General features: G+C 33.6%; 1 protein-coding gene and 1 long non-coding RNA gene across 2 annotated transcripts; both read left to right on the forward strand.

Annotated features, from left to right (window-relative positions):
- The first annotated feature begins 15,249 nt into the window (after positions 1-15,249).
- On the forward strand, positions 15,250-16,011 carry LOC133806170 (PHD finger protein EHD3-like). The gene is made up of 2 exons (XM_062244294.1): positions 15,250-15,538; positions 15,686-16,011. The coding sequence occupies exons 1-2, from the start codon at positions 15,250-15,252 to the stop codon at positions 16,009-16,011; spliced, it is 615 nt and encodes a 204-aa protein (XP_062100278.1).
- Positions 16,012-16,926: 915 nt separating this feature from the next.
- LOC133804391 (uncharacterized) lies at positions 16,927-18,612 on the forward strand. The gene is made up of 4 exons (XR_009878451.1): positions 16,927-17,008; positions 17,694-17,918; positions 18,044-18,169; positions 18,285-18,612. It is a non-coding gene; the product is annotated as an uncharacterized LOC133804391 (long non-coding RNA).
- Positions 18,613-20,169: the final 1,557 nt, after the last annotated feature.

A 20,169-nucleotide genomic window follows, 5' to 3' on the forward strand; every position in this document is an offset into this window, starting at 1 on the left:
TACAATATTTAGATATATGAGATGTATCCAAATATGTAACATATTTGGTGTTACAAATTTGTAACTTCCAAATATTACCCTTTATTGTGTAAATTTGGTGTTACACAATATTGTGATGAATTTCATAAAGTCATATGTGAAATGGTTGTTAGAGATATGATTTTAACCCCAATAATGTGTTTTGGGGGTAACAAAATCAATTGGGAGGGTTTAGAACCGTTTGGAAAAACAACACAAATTGGTGTGCTGAAACTGGGCTGTGGCTGGGGCCACTGAATGATGGTGGCCGCGGCCTGGGGGACAGAGAGCAGTGGCCGCGACCACTGATGTCCCTAGCCGCGGCCACAGATGCATTTCAGGCCAATTTTTCAGTTTTTTCCAAATATGTTGAATGGTTCCAAAAACCCAAATAACTCCCAAATCTCATTTTTAATTCCATAATAATCCAATTAATCATTGGTAGTAGCCATGGGGGTTGGTGGAATTTGAAATTCAAAGGGTGTCTCTAAACTCTATAAATAGGAGCCTATAGCTCACTTGAAAGATACAACATTTCTATCCATTAGAGCACTTGCCTAGAAACACGCTTGATAATTCCATAAAGCATTTCCAATATCTGAGAGAGATCTTTTAGTGCTTGAGTGAGGGGGAAATAAGCTTTTGGACAAAGATTTTAAACCTTGTTCAAGTTGGTGATCCCCAACACTCTTCACTTAGGTTGTGTAAGTGAGAGTTTACTTTTGCTTTTGTTCTTACTTTTTACACTATTGCTTTTCTTCTTATTCTCTTCTTCTATTTACTTGTAACCTTTGTTTAGAGTTGTAATCTTGTTTTCTTTTGTTTGAAACACCTTTACTTTACTTGTAATTTTTTGCTTAGAGTTGTATTATTCACTATTCTCTTCTTCTTCTTCTTATTTTCCTTGTTTATTTGTATTTTTCATTTATAGAGTTGTAACTCTTTTTAATCAATCATTATTTATTTGTAATATATTGCATAGAGTTGTATTTTCTTACCATTTCAATTGAGGCAAAAACTAATTTTCCTAACATTCAAAATCTTACCCTTGTTTGTTTCAATGGAAGGTGAGACCATCAAGATAATGAATCAAGTCCTAGTGAGGTTGGATAGGTTTGATGGGTCCAATTTCACTAGATGGCAAGACAAGGTAAGGGTTCTTTTGACCACTCTCACAATCGCCTAAATTCTAGAATCCACTCTAGAACCTTTCCCAACACCATTGTACAAAGACACTCCCAAGGAGGTGGAAAAAAGAAGGAAGAGGGAGGAGGACAATCTCCTTTGTAAGGGTCATATCCTCAACGCCCCTTTCGATAGGCTCTATGACCTCTACATCAACACCAAATCGGCCAAGGAGATATGGGATGCACTTGAGACAAAGTTCAAGGCGGAAGAGGAAGGTGCAAAAAAGTTTTTGATATCTCAGTACTTTGATTTCAATTTTTTTGGTGATAAACCTATTCTTCCTCAAATACATGAATTGCAAATAATTGTTAACAAATTTAAAGGGTTAAAGATTGAGCTTCCCGAGGCCTTTCAAGTTGGTGCTATAGTGGCTAAATTACCACCAACTTGGAAGAGATATAGGAAAACAATCCTTCATAAAAAAGAGGATTATTCTTTGGAGGAAATCCAAAAACATATTTGAATCGAGGAGGAATCAATATGTAGAAATAAACTTGTGGAGGGGTCTAATGGAGAGACTTTGAAAGCAAATGCGGTGTCACAACGAAAACATTCCAAAAACAAAGGGAAAAAGGGTAACGAGAAACCTTTGGGGTCCAAAAACCAACCCAAACAAGTTTAAGGGTGAGAAAGGTCCTTGCTTTGTGTGTGGGAAAAAGGGTCACTATGCTAGAGAGTGTAGGCATAGAAAAGACCAACAAGGACCTAAGGTGAATGCGACTCAAGAGGAAAACATAGTTTCTACCCTTAGTGAGGTGAATGCGGTCCAAGGCAAGGTGAAAGGGTGGTGGTATGATACATGTGCCACCGTCCATGTCACCTATGACAAGTCATTGTTCAAGACCTTTGAAGAGTCAAAGGGCAACCATGAGATTCAAATGGGCAATGAGGGCAAATCCAAGATACTTGGCAAAGGTACCATTGAAGTCTTTTTCACCTCCGGCAAGAAAGTTACATTAGTAAATGTACATTATGTTCCCGAAATGAGTAGAAACTTGGTAAGTGGTGATTTGCTTGGCAAGCCCAACATTAAAGCTGTTTTTGAGTCCAGTAAACTTATACTTACCAAATCAAATGTATTTTTGGGAAAGGGGTACTCTTGTGAGGGTATAGTTAAATTGTGCACAAATGATATAACTTTCAATGTTATCAATAAAACTGTTAATTCTGTCTATATTGTTGAGTATGATTCTTTATTTTTGTGGCATCTTAGACTATTGCATATAGGTTTTTCAACCATGAAAAGAGTAGTAAAATATGGTATGATTGCATGCAATATAAAAAACTATGCTAAATGTGAAACATGTGTTAAGGCAAAAATGATTAAGAAGCCATTACCTAGTGTAGAAAGATCATCTAATTTACTAGATTTAATCCATAGTGATCTTTGTGAATTAAATGGTGTTTTAACTAGAGGTGGTAAAAGGTATTTTCTTACATTTATAGATGATTTTCGTAGATATACCTATGTGTTTCTTTTAAAGCATAAAGATGAAACTTTTGATGCTTTTAAATTGTATAAATTAGAAGTTGAAAATCAACTAAATAAAAAGATTAAGGTGTTAAGAAGTGATAGAGGAGGAGAGTACTTCTATAATGAATTCAATACATTTTGTGAAGAAAATGGTATAATTCATGAGTGCACCGCACCTTATACACCACAACACAATGGTGTTTCCGAAAGGAAAAATATGACTTATCTAGAGATGATAAATTCTATGTTGGTGTTTTCTAAGTTAAATCTCAACTTATGGGGTGAAGCGTTATTAACAGCTTGTCACATTCTTAATTGAATACCGATGAATAAAAATGAGATATCTCCATATGAGATATGGAAAGGAAGAAAACCCAACATAGGGTACTTCAAAGTGTGGGGGTTTCTTGCATATTGCAAGACAAACGAACCTAATAGAACAAGTTAGGTTCAAGAGCCATAAAGTGTGCTTTTTGTTGGTTATGCCAACAATAGTAAAACTTATAGGCTATTAGACTTAGAGTCTAATATTGTTATTGAATCTAGAGAAGTTGAATTTTTTGAGAATATGTTATGTGACAACAATTCTCAAGCTTCAACATCTATAAAGGAGAATTTGTTATATGAGAACAATTCTCAAGCTTCTACATCCAAAGTTGATTCTTAAGAGGAGAATTCTCGAAAGAATGTAAAGCAACCCTTTGAACTTAGCAGAAGTCAAAGACTTAAAAATCATAAAAGTCTAGTAGTGGATGAGATAGATTCTCAACGAATTTCATTCTACATGGTAGAAGGAAATAGAGAGGAAGTCATTATGAAAATTCCTATTGTACTTCTCGTTGAGGATGATGCTAAGACATTATAGAGAAGCTATGCAATTGAGATATAGTGCATTTTGGAAAGAAGGCATCAATGATGAGATGGATTCCATTCTTTCCAAGAACACTTGGGAATTGGTAGACCTCCCACCGGGGTCTAAGCCAATTGGGTGTAAGTGGGTATTTAGGAGAAAATACCACACTGATGGCACTATTCAAACCTTTAAAGCTAGATTAGTAGCAAAAGGGTTTAGGCAAAAAGAGGGTATCGATTATTTCGATACATATGCGCCTGTTGCAAGAACAACTTCTATAAGAATTTTGTTCGCTTTAGCTTCTACACACAACTTGTATGTTCATCAAATGGATGTCAAAATTGCATTCCTTAATGGTGACCTCAATGAGGAGGTCTATATAGAACAACCCAAAGGGTTTGTCCTACCAAAATATGAACATAAAGTATGTAGACTTGTAAAATCCTTATATGGATTGAAACAAGCTCCTAAGCAATGGCATGAGAAATTTGATCAAGCCATCATGTCTAATGGGTTTAGACATAACAATGGAGAAAAATGTTTGTATTCCAAAACTTGTAAGGGATATGTGATCATTGTTTGCTTATATGTGGATGACATGCTTATTCTAAGTGATAACATGAAAAGGATAGAAGAAACTAAGAGGTTTCTATCATCAACCTTCAAGATGAAAGATCTTGGAGAAGTTGACACCATACTTGGTATCAAAGTAAAGAAACATAGTGTGCGTTTTGCGTTGGGTCAAGCCCACTATGTTGAGAAAGTATTGAACAAATTTAACCATCTCAAGGTTAAAGATGCCAATACTCCATTCGATCATAGTGTAAAAGTAGAGAAGAATGAAGGAAGAGCGGTGGCTCAATTGGAGTACACTAGTGCTATAGGGAGTCTAATGTACGTTGCCCAATGTACAAGACCTGATATAGCATTTGCGGTAAGAAAACTTAGTAGGTTTACAAGTAATCCAAGTGTGGATCACTGGAAGGCGATTGGAAGAGTCCTAGGTTATCTTAAGAAAACCAAAGGACTAAGCCTTCACTACTCCAAATTTCCTTCAATCTTAGAAGGATATACAGATGCAAGTTGGATATCCAATCTTGGGGACAACTTGTCCACAACTGGTTGGGTATTTACACTTGGTGGAGGTGCAATTTCTTGGGGTTCCAAGAAACAAACCTGTATATCTCATTCCACTATGGAAGCAGAGTTTATAGCTCTAGCTGCTACCGGCAAAGAGGCCGAATGGTTAAGGGATCTGTTAATAGAGATACCCCTAATCAAAGTGAATGTATCCACTATATCGATACAATGTGATAGCCAAGCGACATTGGCTAGAGCATACAGCGGAGTGTATAATGGGAAGTCTAGACATATTAGTCTAAGACATGGATATGCAAGAGAGTTTATTCAAAGAGGAGTCATCTCAATATCCTATGTGAGAACAAGTGAAAATCTGGCGGATCCTTTCACTAAGCCACTAACGAGGGATTTAATGGCTACATCATCTCGAGGGATGGGACTTAAACTCCATAAAGAGATTCATGATTGATGGTAACCTATCTTAACACTAGTTATTCAACTAGTGTTAGGTTCAATAGATAACAACAAGTCAATCAAGTAAATAATAGTTGTACTCAAAACAAGTCCTATCTGAGATATTGAGTACTTGTGAGTTACCAAGTTGAGGGTTAAAACCGAAAGGTTTTTTAATAGAATTCAGTCTTGTGAAGACAAGTATTTTTGGTAACAAATTATTGTAAGAATTCTACCTATGTGGTGCCGCCTCTCATGAGAATTGAGAGTATTCTCAAGAACGTCCATGAATGGAAACTGCACATGGCCATTAACGGTGCAAATTGAGACATAGAGGTCTCAAGTGAACATCGCAAAGGTGTGTGTGTTATCACCAATTTGTTATCATGAAAAGATGGTTCAATGCCTAGTGCAACCAAATTTTCGAAAAATTTTGTGATAATTACACTATAGTAAAGTTCAAGTTGAAAAACACTTTGCTTTATGCACTAATGCAATGACTCCTATAAAAGAGAGTTGTTATTTAATCAAGTGGGGGATATGTTATATTTTAAAATATAATGATTGATTAAATAAGTGTTACAATAGATAACTATTTAATCTAGTAGGGGAATGCTATATTATTTTATAATATAATGTAATATTATATTATATTATAATATAATGTAATATTATATTATAATATAATGTTTTAGATTAAATAAATGTGACAAAGAGTGTCACATATTGTAACATATAATAGAGAGTTACAATATTTAGATATATGAGATATATCCAAATATGTAACATATTTGGTGTTACAAATTTGTAACTTCCAAATATTACCCTTTATTGTGTAAATTTGGTGTTACATAATATTGTGATGAATTTCATAAAGTCATATGTGAAATGGCTGTTAGAGATATGATTTTAACCCCAATAATGTGTTTTGGGGGTTACAAAATCAATTAGGAGAGTTTAGAACCGTTTGGAAAAATAGCACAAATTGGTGTGCTGAAACTGGGCTGTGGCCGCGGCCTGGGGGACAGAGAGCAGTGGCCGCGACCACTGATGTCCCTAGCCGCGGCCACAGATGCATTTCAGGCCAATTTTTCAGTTTTTTCCAAATATGTTGAATGGTTCCAAAAACCCAAATAACTCCCAAATCTCATTTTTAATTCCATAATAATCCAATTAATCATTGGTAGTAGCCATGGGGGTTGGTGGAATTTGAAATTCAAAGGGTGTCTCTAAACTCTATAAATAGGAGCCTATAGCTCACTTGAAAGATACAACAATTCTATCCATTAGAACACTTGCCTAGAAACACGCTTGATAATTCCATAAAGCATTTCCAATATCTGAGAGAGATCTTTTAGTGCTTGAGTGAGGGGGAAATAAGCTTTTGGACAAAGATTTTAAACCTTGTTCAAGTTGGTGATCCCCAACACTCTTCACTTAGGTTGTGTAAGTGAGAGTTTACTTTTGCTTTTGTTCTTACTTTTTACACTATTGCTTTTCTTCTTATTCTCTTCTTCTATTTACTTGTAACCTTTGTTTAGAGTTGTAATCTTGTTTTCTTTTGTTTGAAACACCTTTACTTTACTTGTAATTTTTTGCTTAGAGTTGTATTATTCACTATTCTCTTCTTCTTCTTCTTATTTTCCTTGTTTATTTGTATTTTTCAGTTATAGAGTTGTAACTCTTTTTAATCAATCATTATTTATTTGTAATATATTTCATAGAGTTGTATTTTCTTACCATTTCCATTGAGGAAAAAACTAATTTTCCTAACATAGTCTCCTTCTGAAGAGGCATCTCTATTGTATGTAGTGCTAAGACATTCCCATGTCCCCGCCTACTCAATGCATCTGCAACTACATTGGCCTTGCTTGGGTGGTATAGAATCTCACAATCATAGTCCTTCACTAAATCCAACCACCTTTGCTGCCTCATATTCAGTTCCTTTTGCATGAAGAAGTACTTTAGACTTTCATGGTTAGTGTAGATTTCGCACTTGTACCCATATAGGTGATGTCTCCATATCTTTAGTGTGAACACCACTGCTACCAAGTCAAGAACATGAGTGGGATATCGTTGTTCATAGTCTTTGAGTTGTCTGGAAGAATAAGATACTACCTTCCCATCTTGCATTAACACACACCCTAAGCCATTCTTTGATGCGTCACAATACACCAAAAATTTCTCACCCTCTGTGGGAACACAAAGAATAGGCGCAGAAATCAACTTATCCTTCATGGTTCCAAAGCATTCTTCACATTTCTCAGTCCATGCAAACTTCTGATGTTTGCGGGTTAAGTTGGTTAAGGGTATGGCGATCTTTGAGAAACCCTGAATGAGCTTCCTATAATAACCCGCCAATCTTAAGAAGCTTCGAATTTCTGAGGCATTATTCGATTGGCGCCAGTCTCTAATGGCCTCCATCTTTGATGGATCTACTGCTATCCCATTCTTTGACACTATATGCCCTAGGGAAGTTACTTGCTCCAGCCAAAACTCACACTTAGAGAACTTAGCTTATAGCTGATGTTCTCGTAGCTTTTCAAGATCAACCTCAAATGCTCCTCATGCTCCTCATTGGTCTTTGAGTAAATAAAGATATCATCTATGAACACTTTCAAAAACTTGTCCAAATAGTCCTTAAATACCGTGTTCATCATGTCCATAAATGTTGCTGGGCATTAGTGAGTCCAAAAAACATCAGTAGGAACTCATAGTGCCCGTAGCGAGTTCTAAAAGTCATTTTCGGAATGTCTCCCTCTTTCACTTTCAACTGGTGATACCCGGATCGCAGATCAATCTTTGAGAATACTGCTGCCCCTTGTAGTTGATCAAAAAGTTCATCTATCCTAGGCAAAGGATATTTGTTCTTAATGGTGACCTTATTGAGTTCTCAGTAATCGATGCACATTCTCATGCACCCGTCCTTCTTTTTCACAAATAGGATTGGTGTTCCCTAAGGTGCATGGCTAGGTCTTATGAACCCCTTGTACAACAACTCCTGTAGCTGGTTGTTAAGTTCCTTCAAATCTACAGGTGCCATTCGATAAGGCGCTTTAGAGATCGGTGTTGTTTCTGGTGCAAGCTCGATCACAAACTCGATTTCTCTGTCCTGGGGTAATCTTGGTAATTCCTCGAGAAACACCTCCGGGAACTCACAAACAATATGCAAATTTTCCGTTTTTAACTCTAACTCCTTGGATTTATCCACCACACTAGCCAGAAACATCGAACAACAATGTCGCATCATATTCCGTGCTTCTAGTGCCGATATTATGGGTGTTCAAAAACCCGCTACTTCTCCTTTTAAGGAAAATACCTCTCCTTCTTTTGGTCTGAACTCTACAGTCTTCTTTCGACAGTCTATTGTCTCCCCATGTTTGGATAACCAATCCATGCCAAGTATGACATCATAATCTAGTATACTAAGTTCTATAAGGTCTGTTGGGCACTCCCTACCCTCTATCATTATAGGCGTTGACGACAACCACCTAGTTGACAACATCACGTCTCCCAACGAAAACATTGTACTAAAGTTATGCTCAAATAGTTTGCAAGGCATACTCAACTTATCAATAACATTCATGGAAATATAAGAGTGAGTCGCTCCAAAATCAATGAGGACTCTACACATCATACCAGATATAGGAATTTGACCTGTGACTACGGTGTTTCTGTTGGCTGCTTCATTCTGAGTTAAGGCAAGAACTCGTGTTGGCACTAGATTGTTGTTACTATTCTTTCATTGCGGGCAATTATTTCTTAGATTTCCTACCTGACTGCATTTAAAACAGTAATTGGTATCGGCTTGGTATTCTCCCGGGTGTCTTTTCGAGCATCTAGGACAGATGGGATGCTCGACAATGTTGCCTTGGTGATTCCCACGGTTCCGGTCATTATAGCGATTGTTGCAGTTGTTGTGGTGGTTCTGAGTGTTGTGACTGTGGTTATTCATGGCCGGGGGCCTTGGTCTCTTATCAGTGCCACTATTCTGCCCTTCATTAGCTTTCCTTTTGTTACCCTCATTGAAGCCCTTGTTTCAGTAGTTCTCTCTTCTGGCAGCATTCTCCTTCCATATCCGATCTTCCAAATATTCTGCTTCAAGTGCCCTATCAAGTACTTCTGCATAACTGACCACTTAAGCACTAGTCATCATAACATCCCTAGCGATCATCGGCTTGAGTCCCCTTACAAACCTTTGGCCTCGCAGAGTTTCAGTTGGCACATAATTACTTAGAAATAATAAAGGCTTGAAATTATTTGAGACTAAAGATATAATAAATCAATTTATTATTTTTAAATTACTTAGAAATTATAAAGGCTAGAAATTATTTAAAATACTTATAATTGTCATGTTTCCATAGAAAATAACAATTTTATTTAAATTAATAAAATTACAAACCCATGTGAGAAAAATATAAATTTTAGGTGTGGTAAAAATATATTTTGTTTATATTATTTAAGACTAAATTTTATGTAGAATAAGTTCATAAGTGACTATCAAATAATTATCTTTAAATTATTAAACTAAACTTTCAGCCACCATTTAATTTATTTAAAAATCACAAGTGAATTAATCTCAATATTTTTCTTAATTGAAATAAATAAAAAAAATCATACCTATTAAAATGAACACTCATAGTTACATTTAAAGATACCATTTTTAATATTTACATAGTTTAGAGTGTTAATTTATTTCAACATACACACAAAATTCCTTTCATTTAAAAGACAACTTCTCATTTTACCAATAAAAAATTCCAGCAACAATAGATACTTTCAAAAATCACCATCTTGATTTTAAAAACTCATATTTTCTCTAAAATTATAAAAAATAAACTGTAGGTATTTATTTGAGTAAAAAAATATAATTTTAATGTATATTAAAATTCCATTTAATTTCTGAAAAACATAATGGCACTTGCAAAATTATTTAAGCATGCAAAAACATTTTTCTCATCATATTTCACCCATTTATACACAAAAATCAGCAAGCACTTAAAGTCATGAAATTCATCCTTTTTCATCATGCCTCACAAAATTCACACATTAATCATGCATGTTTAATCAACACAATTCAAACACAAGCCCTAGCATGTTTCTACACCTCTTTTAAATATTTTAATGTTACCATCAGCCTACAATAATTCATCAAACCACCTTAAAGCATACTCACAAATCATAAAAAATAATCATCTTTAACCCTGTCTTGAATATAACTCTTAACATGTTTCTATCATGTAAGTCTTCCAAGGGAGAACAAAACTATCATATACCAATTTAAAATCTTACAAACAACCTATCATGTTTCAAAGATCTTTAATTGACATAAAAACATACAAAAAAACAATCATGCTTTGAACACCACCCCTAGGCTGAAACCCTCATAGCCCAAAATAATCACATCCCTTCATAAAAAATAAAAACACCCATCATCATATTTAGTAGATCACAAACTAAAATCATTGCATGCTTTTACAGGAAACCTTAAAATCAAACAAACCATAGCATCATATTATAGGGAGAAAACATAGGTGTCACAACATCAACTATTACCATGCTTCTTATAACAAACCTTCTAACCCAAAATCAACAAGAAACAAATCATTATACCATCATCTCATGTAATCCAAGAATACAAAAAAACAAAAAGGGCTAAGGGTTCGTTACCACTATTGATTGTAAAATCCAGAACACCCAAAGTGACCAATACTCCAACTATATCACCCCTTGTTCATTTTATTTGATTTTATCTTAATTGGTAGAAAAAATAAAAATGACAACCTCCACTCCCTTTATAGCTATTTTCTTCATTTTAATTGCCAAATAAAATAGGAATAAAATCACTCACCTTCCCACTATGCTCACACGTTCACACTCTCCATTTCCCTTTCTTTAATTTTATTTTCAATTAAATAATTACATAAATCTAATATAAGGAAACTATAAAGTGTGTAGAAAACTCTACACAAGTGCACCATGCAACCAGGCACATGCAAACACTCAATAATTAGGATGTATCACTACATACCATGAACCTTGGTGCATTCAATCAAAAATCAATTATTCACATATTAAAATAAATAAATAATTAACAATTAAATTCACAAAATTCTACCAAAAAATTCTAACAATTAATTTAAACAAATAAATAAACTAATTCACAAGACTTAACAATTAAATAAAATAAAACACAAAATTTAAATAATAAAAAAAATTTGGTGCGCTACAAATTAGAAATTCAAATAAGGAGTCATCTTTTTAAGAAAAATAAAACAACTTAAATTTCAAAATTAAAAATGAAAATTTTAAATTACCATTATCATCTTATTATTAATTAAATAAATATAATAATCAAAACTAATTTTAATTATCCATATTTATCTATTCACACGTAAATAAAATAATTGATTAAATCAATTTCTTCTATTTCTACACAATTTTGAAAATTGCACAAATGCAATATTAAATTCTGCAACTTCAATTATCACATAATTGCACATTTATCCCAAAGAATAAATATTATCTCAAATAGCCCATTCACAGTTTGACACTTGTATCTACTCTTACCTTGAATAGTGTTGATAGAGCGGCCTCGGGGACCTATGGACAATTAATTCCAAGCTCCAATAAATAAAAGAATATTAACAAAAACTCTTTGATTCAATAATCATATTTATTAATCTCATGATTATTCCACTATAAATATGACACTGAACTCTTCAGACTTAAAGACATATATTTATTGAGTACTTTATTGTAACCATAAAGTGTCCATTGATATAATCATTACACACAAATTAATCCTCTATTGATGACTCATAATTAAGTGCCGACAAAATTACCATTTTAATTATATCTTGATTCCTAGTTTACGATTGACTTTACTAGTGAAGGTTAATTCAAAATCTGATTATGAATTTGACGTCAATAACCTTTTTAGTTCCAAAAGCCAACCCAATAGGGAATCATCATTCAATCTATAAGAATGAATAGATTCCATGTCCGTTAAGCTATGTGCCCAGCCATATACATCATTGAGTCAACAAAACAATAGTTCTTAGCCTCGTCATTCTGACAAACCGTAACTCATGATTCAAAGGATAAAATGACATATATAGGAGTTCACAGTAACTTCAGGATTAAGATTAATTTGTATACAATCATCAGTTGATGTGTTTTATAATACTACGAAACAATATTTAAATAAATATTATTAAATCACATCTGGTCCAGTTCTACATACTCTCATTATGCAAAGTTCCTCCACTAAAGTTTCCTACTACACTAGTAACCCAGATCTTGGTCACATGTATTTATAATAGTTGTGGACCGTACTAGCAGTAATTAATCTAAAGATTCCATAACTTTACACTACTACAAAATTGTACTTAGACGACATGCATGAGATGACGTTTGTAGTAGAACTGTTGTGTCATGTTAAAAATATACATGATACAACAGTCGCTCACAAACTATTATACCATGCAAATTAAAACTCACATGAAACGACAGTTCGAATGAGACTGTTGTAACATGCCTATTTTTAACATGAGACAACATTTCTACTTAAACTGTTGTCTAATACAATACGAATTTTCTAATCAATACCAATTTTGAGACTATAAAGAAATATTTCCCTCTAAATTTATATTATCATTTATTTGAATAAATAATAATATATATCCAATTGGATGAAAGGTTTATCCTAAAATTTGTGAGATTTAAAATAAATTATGATTTAATTATAATATTTGGGATTAAAAGAAAGAGTTTTGATTAGTCAAGATTATTGGATTAAAATATTATTTAATTAAAAATGGTGTTTTTAAAAAATAAAATGAATTTAGTAAAGGACTAAATAGAGATGATTTTTTAAATTTGGGGCCAAAAGGAAATTAAAGAAATTGATTTTATAATAAGATTTTATTTAATAAAAGTAAAAAACTAAAGATATTATTTTATTTTTCCTCTGACCTTGTTTCTCTTTTCCGATTTCTTCTTCTTCTTTTTTCCCCCAATTTCTTTTGCTGCTGCTCGTCGTCCCTGTCAATGAAGCGCCGAACGAGACAAACATTGTTGTCTCTGCATCTGAGCATCTCATTAATTTTCTGAGCACGGCAAAGGCGTAACTTTTGGGCAGATTTGGGGAAGCAAGAACTTCCGGTGTCTGGGAAAATCTGGGTAAGCATCTCTTTCAAATGACATTCTTACAGATTTGGTGATTTCCGGCATTAGCATATTTGGTTGTTCTTTGTGGTGAATTTATTATATGTGGGAAATAGTTAAGTTCTGTTCTGGGTTTGATAATAGGTGTGGTTATTTGGGGCTTCTTCTCTTTAAATGCGAATTTGTAAGGGTATTGACTCATGTTGTACCATTGTATGTCTTTGTATTGTAAAGAAAGAAGAAGAAGAAATTGCGGTAAAGCTATGGGCAGAAATCAAGATCGTAATTTCTATTAAGTATCTTCCATTTGTGTTTCTTTCATTCTTTTTTGTTTTTTAGCATCTCTGTATCTATCTTTGTGTTATTCTATAAAATTTCAAAGTAAAGTACTGAGGTGCTTACTCTCAAAATTCCCAGATTTTATTTTTGTTCATAGATAACTTGTTCTACTTTTGTCTACAATTTGACTGATTTTAAGATGAATTGTTTTTCGGGTATTTCTCTGTTTTGTTATTATTTGTAAGTAGCTTTTTATGGGCTGGTGTGTTGAGTAAGGTTAATAAGACAAATATATGTTATAAAACAAGTTTAAATATAGTTTGGTGAAGTTTTAATCTTACCCCTAGCGGAATGAAAGGTAGCCAGTAATGGTTGTAAAACACTGCAAAAACAGGTCATGAAGACACAATATTACCAGTTCAATATATAAGCATATATATAGTACTTACACTGTAACAATGTTGACTAAAAAATTCGTCTTACCATGGGAACAAATAGCGAAATGCAGTGGTGATATACCTGGCACAGAAAGAAGGGAAGTGCAATGGATAGATACTTGTGGGAGTGAGCTTGCTGAAATCAAGGAATTTGAGCCCAGGTATGGCATTCTTATAATTCACTCAAGGTTTTGATTCCTTCCCTTTATAATTTATGCTTTACATAATAGCTCATGATAAAATTCTGTATTTTTTCTTTTCTCTTTCTCTCCCTTTATTTATTTAGTTTTAATATGTTTGTTTTTGTCCTTGTTTAGTTGATCGGACTTATAATTTATTACTTCTGGATATGAAATAAATTTCTATTAGATTATTTATTTATAATACTTGAATGTATGTGTGACTCGTTGTTGGTTCTCTGAGTATCATTGGACTTTGTTTACCTTTTGTTTACCTTTACCAAACTGAGGGCAACAGCCTTTCAAAGACAACAAGGCGTTTTCGTAGAAAATACTTGTGAGCATAAGCAAACTTGCCTCTGCATGGATGGTTTGAAAAATTGTTCACGGAGGCCTTGGAAATTTTTTTTGGAGCATATGTATCAGTCTTTAAGTGAGAGTGAAGGTGGTATGCATGGATGCATTCAAGATGCACTTGAATTCTTTCCTGATATTAATCATGTAGCAAGAGCTAAGTGTGATCATCACATTGAGAATAGAGAGAGGTGCAGTTCACAACCACATAGTCTCTTAAAAGGATTTCAGAAAGAAGCTAGTGGGCAAGTGGGTGTTGTATCCAATGGACATTTAGATAGCTTAAATCATCGCTCAGTCACTGAGATGTGTCATCATACTTGTTTTGATATTCTAACATCAGAAAAGTTTACCTCACTCTGCAAGCTTTTGTTAGAAAACTTCCAAGAAATGAAGATTGACAGATTTTTTGACGTTACTCTTATAAACTCAAGGATGAAAGCTGGAGCCTACAACCATTCTCCTATGCTATTCCATTAAGATATTCAACAGGGTTGGGGAAAGCTTCAAGCAGTTGGTGCTGAGATGGTTTCTCTTGTGAAAAACCTCTCTAATTTTTCGAATTCTTGCTATAGTAAGCAGGTGGGGGGTTTAGTTCATAGCGCATTTGAAGATGGAAAACAAGAGTTCTGCCGCTGGGAATCTGACGCTCACACTAAGGTGGATCGGGGAGAGGATTGATGTGAATACAGAACTTGCCCTTGTAGGCGTTGTGGATACAAAGCAGATGGGAGGGACTGTCTAGTTTGTGATTCATGTGAGGAGATGTATCACATATCCTGCATTGAACCAGCTGTTGAAGAGATTCCCCCAAAAAGTTGGTATTGTGCTGCTTGCACTGCCTGTGGAATTCGTTCACATCGTGAAAATTGTGTGGTGTGTGAGAGGATGAATAAGACTGTGGTTAAGGGTGTTGGTAATGGAAGTTCTTGTACAAATGAAGAGGCACTTGAACTGGGTGATGATTCAAACTGTGGTACAGGTGAAGAAAAAGCATCAAAAAAGAGTGAAAGGATAGAGCGCTGTAAAATTTGTGACAGTGAGATACGAGAAGGTGAGAAGGTAAAAATATGCGACCATCAATTCTGCCCCTTTAAACCCTATCATGCAAGGTGTTTGACAAAAAAGCAGCTAAAATAGTATGGTACTACTGGCTGGTACTGCCTGTCTTGCTTGTGCAGATCTTGTCTTACTAATGAAGATGATGATGATATCATTATATGTGATGGCTGCGATTGTGCGTACCATATCTATTGTCTGAAACCAGAACTGACTAGTTTTCCAAAGGGACAGTGGTTTTGCAGATCGTGTGCAGATAAATTTCACGCAATAAGGACAGCAAAAAGGGCATATGAGAATTCTGAAAACAAACAAAAAAAGAAACGCAGTGAAAGAATAATGACATTTGAAAATCATGGAAAGTGGAAAAGTAAAGGAATCATGGGATCAGATAAAGGTGGAGGAATGGAGATGCTGTTAACTGTAGTCAATACTCTTAACTATGAAGAGGATTTGGCTGGCATTTAGGTCAAAACTACTAGATAATGCTGGGATAGAGGGAGACTGTAATTTTCAGTCTCAACGAGTAATGTCTCACCTCTCAGGCGTATATCCTTGTGCTAATGATTTTCTTTTTTCCCTCGCTAATTTCCTTTTGCCTCATTAATTTGAGGGCTGATATTTTGGTAGGTTGTAAGCTGAGTTCGATTTGATGATATATATATATTTTTTGATACGCATCTCAGGGAAGACTTCCTCCCCTTGTTGAAGTGAAAGGGTATGAGAATCACTACGTCAATCTGGTAGAGTGACCATTTTAATAGCCATTGTTGAATATGCATGTTTCTAATCTTGTACCATACAAGTACATATGTTTGTTTCAAGAGCTATTAGAAGCTAATGTTTTTTTCAGTCATTCTTGTAAAATGCATAAAAACGAGTTATGAAACAGCTGCTCTTGGTAATCAAAATTAAGGATATTTTTCTTTCTTCAAAAATAAAATAAAAAATTAAGCATGTTGTGTATGACTTGTAAATATAATGAAGGAAATGATAAAGCAAGGAAATGAGAATTTAGGACTGAAAGATAATTTCATCTTATATTTCATGGTGGTTATGTGTTTTCATATGTGAGACAGATATAAAATTTCATGAGTTTTTACACAAATAGGAAAATTGATTGGAGTTCTAATAGGTGTCTGTCCTTCTGTGTTAAGTTTGTCTTTAAATGTTATTGGTAGTTAAGATTTAAGAAAACAAGTTATTAAAACTTGTGAAAATCTGCAAAAGTAAGCTGGGCCAATCAATAATTGGTTTGTTTGTGTTAGAGATTAATGCACCAGTGGCTGAGAAATGCATATGCCACCTCAATTAATTAAGTATATTATTTATTGTGTGTCATATATTACTAATTTCTTTGCTATGGATGTGGTTAATTAGGGTATTGAATACTAATTTCTATCTTTAATCTTTACAGGTAAAGGACTTGATCTTGATTTGTGTACTGAATCTGTGTCGGTGAAAGGTGAGTTAGGACTTTTATATTGTTGTATGTTTGTGGGAAGTTTGTGTTTGTGCAATTTAAAAGAACATTGACCAGTGAATCCAGTTTATTTATTAATTTTAGAAGGATTGGTTATTTAGAGCGTATATTCACTTTAAAAGACTAGAGGATGATATTGAATTTGTTGAACTCTTGGAGGGGCGTGTTAGTTAATGGGAAGGGTATTTGCTTATCTGTTTTCTACTATTGAGTTAATGCTTTGGTGTTATTATTTTCAAGTTATATATATACATATATGATTTATAGGAATATGATTCTTATCAACTTTGGAATCCTTTTAAAAAATTCAAAACTTATTTTACTAAGTTTTTAAGTCTACCTTGTGTAGATTCCATTTCTTTGAGTAACCCCACCAAGTATCCCTCTGAGTTTCTGTCTACTTTCAAATAAGGCTAGATATGTTCCCATCTGGCTCAAGGTGAATGTGAATGTAAAGTGCGTCAATTTCTTCTCAGATCAAGAAAAATGGATGTTTTGTTGAGTTGGAGTCCTTGGGTGTGGTTTTGGCATTGATTGTTTATTTTGTTTGAGAGGAGGTCAATCCTTGAAATTGAAATAATTAATTGTAAAATATTATAGTAGTTAATCTGTCTGTCTAATCTATTTTTGCTGGTTTCTTCTGACTTTGTTTGTGGTTCCATGACAGATGGCAGAGGTGAATGGAAACAACATGGAAGAAGAGGTGGTACTGGTAGCAGGGAATAATAGTAATAATAATAAAAAATATGATTTTATTGATCCTTATGATCCTTATTGGGATGGGAAACCTTACCCAACACCAAAATCCAAGCCCATCTACCCCTACCCAGATCAGCCAGAAGATTTTGAAGAAGATTTGTTAATTGTTGTAAACCAACTGAAACTCACTGATGTATTATCTCTTACTCTGTCTCTTTATTTAAAGCACACCTCTCTCTCTCTCTCTATATATATATAAATATATATGTGTCAATTGTACTTGATATCTTACTTGCTAATATTTTCTTATTTGTATAGGGTTTTCATGTTGATTACCTTCCTAAAGGCAGAAGGTAGTGGCTTGCGTTTAACGTGCACTCTGCTGATGATGAAGGGGGTTGGAAAGCATCTCTTGTAGCAGTTGCTGAATTTAACAGGCTCAAGGTTTGTTGGCTTAATAATTTCATGATATTTGTTTTAAAATAAATGAAACTTTAATTTTTTTATGAATTTTCTTGAAATGTTTTCTTTCTTATCTTTTATATATGCATGCATGCAGGGTGCTGATTTGAAGCTTAGCAAGGTTCTGAGTGTGTTATCTGGGATGGCTGCAGGAGTGCATTACGATTTGATGTTGCAATGTACTGATGGTTGCTTCTATGAAGCTAGGATCTTCATGGAAATTGGCGATGCTACCGAGTTAATAACATTTAGGCCTGCAAAACATTGGCCAAGGCCAACAATGATGTAAGAATTTAGTAGATAAGAAGATTGTGAAGAGGAGGAACTAGCCAATTAGGTGGTGCTGAAACCTCATGAACATAGATGGTACCAATGAACTAGGAAGAACTAGAAGACTTGGGGGAAGAAAATACCTTTTTTCATTTTATGCAAATGGTTTCTTTTGTTAATAATTTTGATTGATTGGTTCTTTCTTAAAAAAATTATTAAAAATCATGTTCTCTAAATAAACTTGATAGTATTTTAGAATTGATTTGTTATATTGCTCCTATTTTTAAAACCAAAATCTGCTATATAAAACCAAAATTGATTTGTTATATTGCTCCTATTTTTAAAACCAAAAAAGGGATTCTATATATATATATATATAGAATTGATTTGTTATATTGCTCCAAAAAATTAAAAACTTTATGCTAATCCATAAAAGTTAAAGCAACAAAAATATAAGAATTTTAATGTCTACTCTATTCAAGAATCGCAACCAGTAGTTGAATCTTCGTCTTAGTTTTTAAATTACCTAACTAAATCTTTTAAATATTAACACAACATTTTTCTTTTAATACCATGTAATATATTTTCATTATTTCACATATTTAATATTTATTATGGAAATCATATAATTTTAAAATATTTCTGTTTTAAATTGTTTTAAATTCAAACATATGTAGTGCAAAACATAACGTGCATTGCACGTACATTCTAACTAGTATATATATATATATATATATAAGTTGAATATAGTTTTCGTGCATGCTAAACAAAGTATATATATTGTAGTTATTAGTCCCTTTAAGTTGATTAATCTCTTAGACAGCTCTCTAGGCCATTTTCATTGGATTATGACCAATGAGACAATTGAAACTTAATGCTCAGCTGCAACTATGTGTTTTCATCTATACATGCCAGATTATTTCAGTGTTCGATTGCGATTTCATCGTTGGCAATTAAATTAATCCTACACACACACACATATATATATATACATATTATTTAGTTTCACCTCCTTTTATTATTATTATTAATTGTATTTTTCTTAACCATGCATATATGTAACCCACGGTGTAAGCTTTTGTACCCTGTTATTCTAGCTAGCTAGTTATAATGCTATTTCTTGCTAATATACTGAATAATATAAGAGTGTGTGTCTATCAATATATAGGAGTAGATTTTGCATCCCGTCCACCCCATAACTGTTAGATCAATGGTTGAGTTAATCCAATGATTATTAATCATTGGAAATCCTCAAAGTTCATCAAATTAAATTTAGAGTACATGCAGTGCATTCTCTGTTTCTTTCCTTTCCTTTTTTGTTTTTGTTTAATTTTTTTTTTTTTGGCTAAGATTCTTTTTTGATCTGATTACTATAAAGATATATATCTAAAATGGTATGCATGATGATACAACTTTGATGTATTGATGCCTGTCAGTTTGTGCTTGCCCTGCCAGAAGAGTATAATATTAATATAGCATATTTAAGAGAGATAATTAGAATTTTGGTGAAGGTGGGGGAAATGATAATAATATATATGATATTGGTCAAGAAATATATCAATCCATATACAAAATAAAAGTATAGTTGAGACATAGTTTTCATATGGAGTGGCCGGACTAGGCTGCTACCCATTGTTCTACAACTTAAAAACTATACAAAGATTTTTAATTGGTGTAACACATCAACTTCCTCAATAGTACTTTCAAATTCC

The sequence above is a fragment of the Humulus lupulus genome, chromosome X (assembly GCF_963169125.1).
Source record: "Humulus lupulus chromosome X, drHumLupu1.1, whole genome shotgun sequence".
Lineage (NCBI taxonomy): Eukaryota > Viridiplantae > Streptophyta > Magnoliopsida > Rosales > Cannabaceae > Humulus > Humulus lupulus.